Consider the following 11,220-nt stretch of genomic DNA (forward strand, 5'->3'; position numbering starts at 1 on the left):
TACACCTGCACTTAGAACTGGTGTTTCCACCAAGAATATCACCTCCAGAGAACTATTCATACACTTACATGAAAAATGTCCATACGGAAGACTTAAATTTCCATACTTTATTATAATCTAAAGCTTAGATCTCTTCCACCCTATTCCCTGAGATAAACACATTGATTAAACAGTCTATATCCTTAGTTGCACCCTGTTCAACTTTGTTGTGTTGCCAGACCTCCAGGTGAGTGAAGGTTAAATGCCTTTTGAAGGTTTCTTGTTTTTGTCCTTTCAGTGGGCTCTTTATACATCTATTATTCTAAGATATTCAAATATCTCCCCCTTTTTAGTTTACCATAAACCTTTTCCACTTGGAACATTCCCTAGTGACATTCTATTCTGGACCCTTTTGAATACAAAATCCTTGATAAAGTCATCTTGGAAAGGGAGGTAAAGGGGAAACAGGAACATAGAAAAGCTTCTCAATCGTCTCCTTTGAAATTTTGTCATCTGGATGCTTGACGGTGGTCTCTTTGTTAAGAGTTTAGCATCTGGACCTTAAGGCCACACAATTAATATTCCCGCTGGAATCCTAGGGACTCTCTTTGAAAGAGCCTGTTGTCCAGTTTTCAGGCCACATTAGGTAATTTCCCGCCCAGGAGCATTGCCTAAAAAGAATGTCGGTGTTTCCCTTCAGGTATAGTTGCCTGGGGGTCAGGGGGAGAGGGAAAGGCAAGGGGTGGAGTGGGAGGAGGGTGATCGACAGGGATAGAAACCGTGTCTCCTCCTCCCTCTGAATGTGAAATAGCCAATGAGGTAGCGCGGCCGGCCGGGCCCGGCCGCCAGTGCCATATAGTATGCAGCAACCCGAGGAGTCACGTTGGGGGAACAGCAGAAAGCAGCTATCCTTTTACACTACTTTGCTCTAGCAGCTATCTTAATGGTGACTGCGTGGCCGGGGGGAAACCTGATCGGCCAGATCCAGCCGAAACCGGGAGGGAGGGAGTGGGCTTTCCGGAGGGGGGGAGGAGGGAGGGAGAAGAAGAAGGAGGAGTAAGAGAGGGGGAAAGAAAGAGGAAAAGAGTGCGAGGGAGTGAGGGAGGGAGGAAAATAAACAACAAAAAATGTCCTCTTCCTCCCCCACCGGGCAGATTGCAAGTGCGGCGGACATCAAGCAGGAGAATGGGATGGAAAGCGCCTCGGAAGGGCAGGAGGCGCCCCGAGAAGTGGCGGGGGGCGCGGCGGCGGGGCTGAGCCCCCCGGCTCCAGCCCCTTTCCCCCTGGAGCCGGGGGACGCCTCGGCCGCCGCCGCAAGGGTGAGCGGAGAGGAAGGGGCAGTGGCGGCAGCGGCGGCGGATCAGGTACAACTCCACTCGGAACTTCTGGGCAGGCACCACCACGCCGCGGCCGCCGTCGCCGCCGCCGCTGCCGCCGCGCAGACCCCACTGGCCTTCTCGCCCGACCATGTCGCCTGCGTGTGCGAGGCGCTGCAGCAGGGGGGCAACCTGGACCGCCTGGCCCGGTTCCTGTGGTCCCTGCCCCAGAGCGACCTGCTACGTGGCAACGAGAGCCTGCTGAAGGCGCGGGCGCTGGTGGCCTTCCACCAGGGCATCTACCCCGAGCTCTACAGCATCCTCGAGAGCCACAGCTTCGAGTCGGCCAACCACCCGCTGCTGCAGCAGCTCTGGTACAAGGCGCGCTACACCGAGGCCGAGCGAGCCCGTGGCCGGCCACTGGGCGCGGTGGACAAGTACCGGCTGCGCAGGAAATTCCCCCTGCCCCGCACCATCTGGGACGGCGAGGAGACGGTGTATTGTTTCAAGGAGAAGTCGCGCAACGCGCTCAAGGAGCTCTACAAGCAGAATCGCTACCCTTCGCCCGCCGAGAAGCGGCACCTGGCCAAGATCACCGGCCTCTCCCTCACCCAGGTCAGCAACTGGTTCAAGAACCGCCGGCAGCGCGATCGGAACCCCTCAGAGACCCAGTCCAAAAGGTGAGCGCCAACTTTCCTCCGCCTCCCCCTTCCTCTCCCCCACCCCCTTCCCAGCTTTCTTTTCCTCCAAGTGCTCGCAAACATGGCGCTTACCTTCCCCACCAGCCTGGTCCGGCTGCCCACCTCTCCCCGCCCCCCACCTCTCCCGGACCGGGGGATGGGGGGGCGGCGGTGGCGAGAGGCGGGGGAACCTCCCTCCTTACCCTCCCCCTCCTCCCCCCAGAAGTTTCTCGTCGCCCGCTTAGGTCTCAGTCCCCGCCCCCACCTCGGCTGGTCACTGCCGCCCAGTTTCCCACCCCCATCCCGCTGGCTTTGAAGTTGCCACTCTCTCCCGGGTTCTGGCGGGGCGCAGGAGCGTGTGTAGGCGCCGGAAAGGCAGCTCTGGTTGCCGCCAGAGGCCCACGGAGGTTGCCAGCGCGGGCCCGGGTCTGCACCTCCAGCGGGTTACACCGGCCGGGCGTGTGCACGAGCTCCTTCACCCCCCCGCCCCGGGTTCGGCTGCCGCCCCCCCCCCCCCCCCCCGCCGCCGCAACCTGCGTTGGAGGTCGCCTTGGCCTCTCTGGAGGAATGAGGGTGTTGGTGGGGGCTAGCGTTTCAGAAGGGGGTCTGGGGACGTCGAGGTTTTATGTGACAGAGTTAATCATTCACCCGGCCCGCTGTGGTTCCCTTCGCGGCCGCGGCAACGTGGGGTGATGGTGCGGCTGGGCTCTGCCGTGTTTTGAAACCTGATTCTGAACTCCTTCGGATCGGATTTCAGCGCCGCCGGGGCAGTGGGGCTGGAAGGCTTGCTTCCTCGGCCCCCGAACCCTGCGTGGCTCCCTCCTGGGACAGCGATTGGGGGTGGGGGCGATATCAGCTCCACACCTCCTAGAGTGCCCACCCTGGCGGGTTTGAAGTTTTGGACTGGCAGAGTTTTGGATCCCAACTGGTAGAAAATGGGGTTTCCACCTCTTTTGTGCGTCCTTTCGAGTCAGACACCTGGAGGGTGTATTTTGTTTATTGTTGAGCGAACTATGGAGAAGATCGCCTAAAGAGATGGTGTCTCAAGCCACGCGGGCATAGGACAGAAAGAACCCTACAGCTCGAGGTTCTGCGCAGGTTAGGAATTTGGGAGCCGGGGAGCGCGTCCGGGCCGAGCGAAGGTGATCACCCCGCGCATTCCAGACTCCGCCGCGGTCCGCCCTTGACGCTCCTGCCCCTGCGCCCCTCCCGGGGCCGGCCGGCTCCGGCGCTCCTCGCCTGAGGCAGGGAGGGAGGCGCTGTGTCCGAGCCGGGCCTCGCGGTAACCAAAACAAAACGCGCACTGTGACTTGCATGCATCCTTCCGCAGACTTTAGGGGAGACCCAGAGGAGGCCCGTTGGTCACCCTGCGCCAGCTTGTGGCATTGGATCCTGTCGCTCGGAGCTCCGTCGGAATCCTCAGGGCCAGAGGCAGGGGGTGGGAAGCGGGCGTGGCACGCAGGCCAGCTGCCCTGCAGCCCCCACTCCCCGGCTGAGCGCGTTCCCCATCTCCTTAGCCACACTCTGCCGGCTTTGTACGTCCCCCCCGCCCAGCTCCACACACCCCCCCGCCCCCGGCCCAGTTGCCTGGTTTGGGCCCCTCTCCGGATCTACCTCCCACCCGCACCCCCGGTGAGTCACCCTCGCAGACGGCGACGGCGGCTCAGCCTCAGCTCGTAAATCAAAGCGCTTTCTGCGCTCCTGGCCCCGCAGCCCAAAGCCCGGGTAATCCCCCCCGCCCCCTCCTAAAAGCGAACCGACCGCCGGGCACTGCGAGGGACGCGGATCTTCTACGGGGCCAAGTCGCACCACGCTTCCCAACTGCCAACTAACTGACCCTTTCTCCCCCGCCCAGCGTCAGACCAAATGGGAACTCCCACCACTACCCCTTCCTGGATTTGGTGTTTCCCCTTAAGTGGAGGAGTGAGGAACACAGTCCGGCCTGGAGCAGAAGGAATGAGGGTGCTGGGGAAGGGGTTACAAGGCTGCTGAGTGACCCACACCCTTTCCCTCCCACCTCACCAGGGCACTGGATGGTGTATGTTAAATAGGCCCCTATGGCTTCTTTTGGATTCAAAGGCGACTGCACCTAACAGTTCTTGGGTTGAAAGTGCCTTTCCTACATCAAGGACAGCCACTTTGTTGAATGAGAGAGTTGTCAGTCTGGTGGAGTAGAAGTTTGGGAGCAGGTGAGAAAATGATCTCTTGTTAACTAACTGACAAACAAAACACTTCCCACCTCCTGCTCCTTTGGCAGTTTCATTTCCCTCCAAGATCACACTAATCTGAATTGGTTTTGAGGGGAGGGGAAGGAGTTCCTAAACAGGAAAGACTGACCACTGACCACCTCATCTAGGGAGTTTTTTCTGTGGTGTAGGTAGCAGCGAATTTAACAGGAAGGAATAACTTCAGTGCTATAAAAATGTATATACAATTCTCATAGTGAATCCTGTTAGCTGAATTTACATCATCCAGATCTCTGGACTTTGCCTGAATTTATTATTGGTAAAAATGGTCGGCACAGGAGAGTTTATCTTCCCACATTCTCTGGATGGTCCGAATCTGCTGGAAGGTCTCATAACTTAAACAGAACCAAAGGCTTCCTGCCCTGCTTTCCTTAAATACTGACTTTAATGGTTAGAGGCTGGATTTCTAAACAAATGGCACAATGTAGAATGTCATCCCTCTGACCTTCGGAATGTCTTGGTTTTCCCCCTCTCTGCAGTGAGTCAGATGGCAATCCCAGCACTGAAGATGAATCCAGCAAGGGCCATGAGGACTTGTCTCCTCATCCACTCTCCGGTTCCTCCGATAGTGTTGCCAACCTCAGCCTTCCCAGTCACATGGAGCCAGTATACATGCAACAAATTGGAAATGCTAAGATCTCATTAAGCTCTTCTGGAGTTTTGTTGAACGGAAGCTTGGTGCCCGCTAGTACTTCACCTGTCTTTCTTAATGGTAATTCTTTCATTCAGGGACCCAATGGAGTCATCCTTAATGGATTAAATGTGGGGAATACACAGACTGTGTCATTGAACCCCCCAAAAATGGCCTCAAACATTGTGAGCAATGGTATATCCATGAGTGACATACTGGGGTCTACCTCCCAGGATGTGAAGGAATTCAAAGTCCTCCAGAGTTCTTCAGCTAACTCAGCAGCCACCACGTCTTACAGCTCCAGTGCCCCTGTGTCATTCCCAGGGCTCATCCCCAGCACTGAGGTAAAAAGAGAAGGTGTTCAGACAGTGGCTTCCCAGGACGGAGGCTCTGTGGTGACTTTTACTACACCAGTGCAAATTAACCAGTATGGCATTGTCCAGATCCCCAATTCCGGAACGAACAGCCAGTTCCTTAATGGGAGCATTGGATTCTCTCCACTGCAGCTGCCTTCTGTTTCCGTAGCCGCTTCACAAGGTAAAAGTGTCATTCGGTACCATAATGCACCAGTGACTGTTTTAGCCAGCTGCTGTAAGTGACGCGTTTGGTGAGAGCTAGAGATTGGTGTTACTCTCCAGGTACCTTACTGGCCGCAACAGCTGCAGAGAGCCTTGGTCTTTCTCTCCTCCTTTGCCACAGCAGTGTAATATCCTGCTTGTTTGGCTCTCTGGCATCATGGGGATGGGCTTTTATTTTCCTAACAACCGAATGGAAAAATACAGTTCAGAGCAAATCTTGCCAGTTCTACAATTATAGAAATACGATAAGTCAATTGGTACTTACAGAATAACCCATTGCTTGACATTTTAAGATTAAAAATTAATGATATTGCTAAGAACACAGAATTAGTCAAAGCAGTTGGTACGAAATGTGTACACTTTACCTAAGCATTTTCTGTTTGACCAAGAAGTGCTTTAGAAGAGCAAGCTGAGGGGCGCCTGGGTGGTTCAGTGGGTTAAGCCGCTGCCTTCGGCTCAGGTCATGATCTCAGAGTCCTGGGATCGAGCCCCGCATGGGGCTCTCTGCTCCGCAGGGGGCCTGCTTCCTCCTCTCTCTCTGCCTGCTTGTGATCTCTGTCAAATAAATAAATAAAATCTTTAAAAAAAAAAAAAAAAGAAGAGCAAGCTGAAAAGACTGAATCAATCGTGCTTGAATCATGTTCCTCCTGTAATTAAAACTAACTGAAAAACTAACTAAAGGAAAACCAGAGGAATATGTGACTGGGAGTCTGTTGCACTGCGTGTATGCCCACCCCCCCCCAAATGTGTGGGTTTATTTAGGAAGGCAACTCTAAGCCTTATTATATATATGTTTGGGACTTTACCAAGGGCAGTATTCTTTTTTTTTTTTTTTTATTTGAGAGAGAGACAGTGAGAGAGAGCATGAGCGAGGAGAAGGTCAGAGACAGAAGCAGACTCCCCGCGGAGCCGGGAGCCCGATGCGGGACTCGATCCTGGGACTCCAGGATCATGACCTGAGCCGAAGGCAGTCGTCCAACCAACTGAGCCACCCAGGCGTCCCCCCAAGGGCAGTATTCTAAAGAAAACACTGATCTGAAATTTGGGAAGCCTGAAGCCAATAGGCCACTTCTTCACTGACTTTAAGCAAGTCTGATGACTCTGTGTCATTTTTTGTGTATAAAACAGGAATAATTAGAATCTCAGTGGAGGTGGCAGAGGCCCTTAAACTTAGGAGTAGGTGATGTCAATGCAGGTCTGCCTTCCTGTAAGCGAACCTGAATGTCCAGACTTTTGTGAAACCAAAATAAGTAGTTGTTTGCCTTAAAGATCAGCTTCCTATAAAATGGCTTTATCCAAAAAAATATCCGTTTATGCACAACTTTTTTTGTTTTCACAACTATGATCTGCTTCAGTTTCTAGGAGGCATTAATGGAAAAAATGTTGAACACATTTCATTCTGTAGAATCAATTATCAGGTAGAAGGGCAGTAAAACACAAAACTCCTGAAGCACAACATGTATTTCTTCATTGTTCCAAGTTCTGGAAAGGATTAAGTCAAGTCACTATCCGACCTAAGGCAAAATATGGAAACCACAAGGAAAGTCAAAGTGCTTCATTTTATAGTAATTTAATGTGGATCTAACCCCTTTTGTCTCTTCAGGAAATTTCCAGAACAGTAGGTAACATTTTAAAGACAACAAATTTGAGCAAAAAGTATGAGATGTACACTGGGAAAGAAGAAAAGCAAAAATAGTTTTCATATGTAATCTAGAAATATGCTACCATAGAAAATCATTGCAAACTAACAGCTAATTTTTAAAATGGGACATTTAATGTGAATAAGAATAGCATTTTCAGTTAAAAAATCTAAGACCAAATGACAGACCTGTCAATCCTTAGACTGTCTGTGTGCATTAAAGGCATAAGTTTAACCATATGGGTCCAGGAAGTAACATTCCTTTAGAGTAATTATGGACTGCAGTTCTCAATAAAGCATTTAGGGATTCAGGCTTTCTCAAAAATGGATACCTAGGCTTGCTTTAAAATGTGTAGACAAGGTAGATTATCCTTCAATAATTAGTATTTATATGGAAATTCAGAATATCTACATCTTTTACTCACTTTATAATCTGAGAAAATAAGGGGTATTTTCCTTACTATCATTACAAAGTTAGGCTTTTCACCTATGTCCTTTTTCATTTGGATTTTTTTAACTGATTTTGAAATTATTGTCCAGTTTATAATTCAGGTGCAGTTAAATATCAAGTTTTAGATCACATCTGCTTTTCTTCCTTCATTAATATATGTTATAATTTCTACACGTTCAAAATTATTTTATTTATATATTTCAGTAGCTGTTGGGGAAAATGTCCTGTCATATTATTATTATTTTTTTTTAAAGATTTTATTTATTGATTTGACAGAGAGAGACCACAAGTAGACAGAGAGGCAGGCAGAGAGAGAGAGAGAGAGAGGGAAGCAGGCTCCCTGCTGAGCAGAGAGCCCGATGCGGGACTCGATCCTAGGACCCTGAGATCATGACCTGCGCTGAAGGCAGCGGCTTAACCCACTGAGCCACCCAGGCGCCCCATATTATTTATGGTTCTCTCAAAAAATAACTAATCATTTTGTTCACATATACATAGGCAAATACTTTCACAAATGCGTAACACATAACAAAATAAATATTTCAGATGATTTTGCTACAGTTTAGCAGCCAGCAGGAATTTTAAAGCATACTTAAGTTGAAGTCAAATAAAAGCCTTTTCATTTGTTTGGCCTGGAACAAACATTTATGTTAGGGAAGAGCCCAGACATACATAGAAATGTTTTTATTAACACCAATATTTCCACGAAGAATACTTTGTAGTGGTTAAATCTTTTTTAAAGCTTAAATGCAGTCTTGTCTTTTTTTTTTTTTTTCATTTAAAGACATTTCTTTGAATTTAAGAAGTGTTTGGAAGACGTATAAACAGCCCTGTGACATTTATTTATCAATATAGGTGGTAATATATTATTAAAAATTGTTCTAATTATTTGGTAGCAGTTATTCTAATTCAAGAAGGGATATGTTTCAGGTGAATCACCTTTAGTATTGAGCTGTTTTCTCAAAATAATAGTTTACTGAACATCTAATTTGAGATCAGAGTAAACAACCCATCCGAATTATTCTGTCACAAAATTCCCTCAGGTCCACCTTTCTTTCAGCGGCAGGATCATTGCCATCATTTTACTGTGCCTATGTAAAGACTCAAAAAGAAAAGTTTTATTTCATAGCAGGAGTGAGGGGAAGGGTCTAATTCATCTCCATGGTCTGAGTTACCTCATTTTTTAACATCTTCTCAGCTTTCCATTTATGTTTCTTTTTCTGCTTCTGCTCTCTGTGGACCATTATAATAAGAGTCAAAAAATACGAACCTTTTAGAGAAGCATTAGCTCTAGTTATTTACATTAATTTGTAATTTTAGAAGTACACTTTATTATCATCATTAATTTTTCCTATCACCACAACCCTGAAAATCCAGAACTGGCACAACAAAAGAAAAAACTATTGAATATTTTGTTGACATTACTTTATGGTTAGTTTGGTGAAAGTTTGAAACTTGTCTGTACAGGTTTATATGGTTAACTTCAAGCCCCAGGGCAACTCATTTTACAGGGATTTTCTACATTTCTATTTATGTCGGTTACTGAACTTGTCTTGAACAAAGGTATTTTATTTTGCATTTGTGTTTTCTAGTTCTTACTGGCAGAGCTAGGTACAATTGTCAACTGATTGAGAGAAATCAAGTTGGTAATAATGAACCAGAAACTTGACTGAAACTAGAACCTGGAAAAAAAGTGGGGGGGGTTCACACTTGGTTTCTAAACCAGTAGTTCTCACTCCCACTGTGTCATCAGACTTGGGAGTTTAAAATACACCTGTCCTAGGACTTACTGAGTCAGATTTTCAGGAGTAGAGCCTAGGAATCTGTACTTTTAAGTGCTCAAGGTGATTCTGCTGAACCTGAGAAAAATCGTGTGTGTAAAATGTAACCTTTTTTTCCCTTCCTTATCAATTTCATCAATGATAATCTGTACCTTATTTTTTTTTAGGTAATATTTCAGTAAATTCAAGCACTTCAGATGGGAGCACATTTACAAGTGAGTCTACCACAGTCCAGCAAGGAAAGGTTTTCTTGAGCTCTCTTGCTCCCAGTGCAGTGGTATACACTGTTCCTAATTCAGGCCAGACTATAGGATCTGTTAAACAGGAGGGCTTGGAGAGGAGCCTGGTATTTTCTCAGTTGATGCCTGTCAATCAGAATCCACAAATAAATGCAAACCTGTCTTCTGAAAATATCTCGGGAAGTGGCCTCCATCCATTGGCCTCCTCATTAGTTAACGTATCCCCAACTCACAATTTTTCCCTGACTCCCCCTACCTTACTAAATCCCACTGATTTAAACCCTGACATTGCTGAGAGCCAGCCAATGTCTGCACCTGTGGCAAGCAAGTCTACTGTGACATCTGTCAGCAACACTAACTATGCAACTCTTCAGAACTGTTCCCTCATTGCTGGTCAAGATCTATTGTCAGTCCCCATGACCCAGGCTGCCCTTGGGGAAATTGTTCCTACGGCTGAAGACCAGGTGGGTCACCCTTCCCCAGCAGTACACCAGGATTTTGTGAGAGAACATCGTTTGGTTCTGCAATCAGTAGCTAACATAAAAGAGAATTTCTTAACAAATTCTGAGGGCAAAGCCACAAGCAACTTAATGATGCTGGACTCAAAATCCAAGTATGTCCTAGAGGGCATGGTCGAGACTGTCTGTGAAGATCTGGAAACAGACAAAAAAGAGCTTGCCAAGCTCCAAACTGTCCAGTTGGATGAAGATATGCAAGACTTATAAACTTGAGTTCCCACCCACCCCTCCGCCCCCTCCCTTTTTTTCTGGCATCAGCAGGCAGATCTTTTCATGAAGCCCTGAGGACATAAAGCATTTTCCCATTTACAGGGAAACACTAGTTTTGTGAGTAAATGCATTCAAGGGACTGGATTGATCTGCATGAAGATCACAGTTAAATACACAAGAGTAGAACTGCGTTGCCGCAGCTTTTTCATTCATGAATGTTCTCTTTTAAATAGATGGAGACAAAGGAACAAGATGAAATATACCAAGTCAAAGTGTATCATTTGGTTAACTTAATATAATTCTAAGGTCAAATGGAACTCTATAGTTCTTTAAATTTAAACTGTATACACCTGACATTGGCATTAGAAACAATATAGTTATTTTTGTTTACTTTTACTCCATGGGCATTGATGAGGTTAAGAAGCATAAATGGTACTCCGCACTATTGTAAGGGTTTATTTTTGAATATATGCATTTCTGTTTTTCAGCCTTTTTTATTAAAGTCTTGGTTTGTCTCTACACATTTCCAAATGTGCTTGCTAATAGGCAGTGGGGCTGAGAAAGTTTGCAACTCCACTAAAAACGCTGAAACAAACTTCAGTATGAGTGTAAATATATTAGTCCTCTAAGCCAGGATTTGAGGAATTACAGTGAATTTTATTTATGCTGTATATGTTTCTCTTATACTTCAGACACTATGAACTGAAAAGAAAAATGTTTTCTTACTGTTTAATTTATTTTTATTGCTTGAACAGGAAGTGAACATAGTTATTTCCAACAAAGTTTTACTTTTTGTAGGATTTTAAAAGTGATGATTTTTATCAGGAGTCTATTATGGTCAATATTAATAACACTGAAACAGGCAATCTAACTCCCAATATTGGAATTTTGGTACTTTTTTTCACATCCTTGTTCTTTATTTAGCAACTCTCTGATTCATTTAAATATGTTT

The 11,220-nt window shown here is 47.0% G+C and overlaps 1 protein-coding gene across 1 annotated transcript; it reads left to right on the forward strand.

The window, feature by feature from the left end:
• The first annotated feature begins 1,051 nt into the window (after nucleotides 1-1,051).
• SIX4 (SIX homeobox 4) lies at nucleotides 1,052-10,469 on the forward strand. Its single transcript, XM_032875258.1, has 3 exons — nucleotides 1,052-1,975; nucleotides 4,701-5,389; nucleotides 9,469-10,469. The coding sequence occupies exons 1-3, from the start codon at nucleotides 1,107-1,109 to the stop codon at nucleotides 10,263-10,265; spliced, it is 2,355 nt and encodes a 784-aa protein (XP_032731149.1). The 5' UTR covers nucleotides 1,052-1,106; the 3' UTR covers nucleotides 10,266-10,469.
• The last annotated feature ends 751 nt before the right edge of the window (nucleotides 10,470-11,220 follow it).

Source organism: Lontra canadensis, unplaced genomic scaffold (genome assembly GCF_010015895.1).
Source record: "Lontra canadensis isolate GAN:19392208 unplaced genomic scaffold, GSC_riverotter_1.0 scaffold55, whole genome shotgun sequence".
NCBI classification, from domain to species: domain Eukaryota; kingdom Metazoa; phylum Chordata; class Mammalia; order Carnivora; family Mustelidae; genus Lontra; species Lontra canadensis.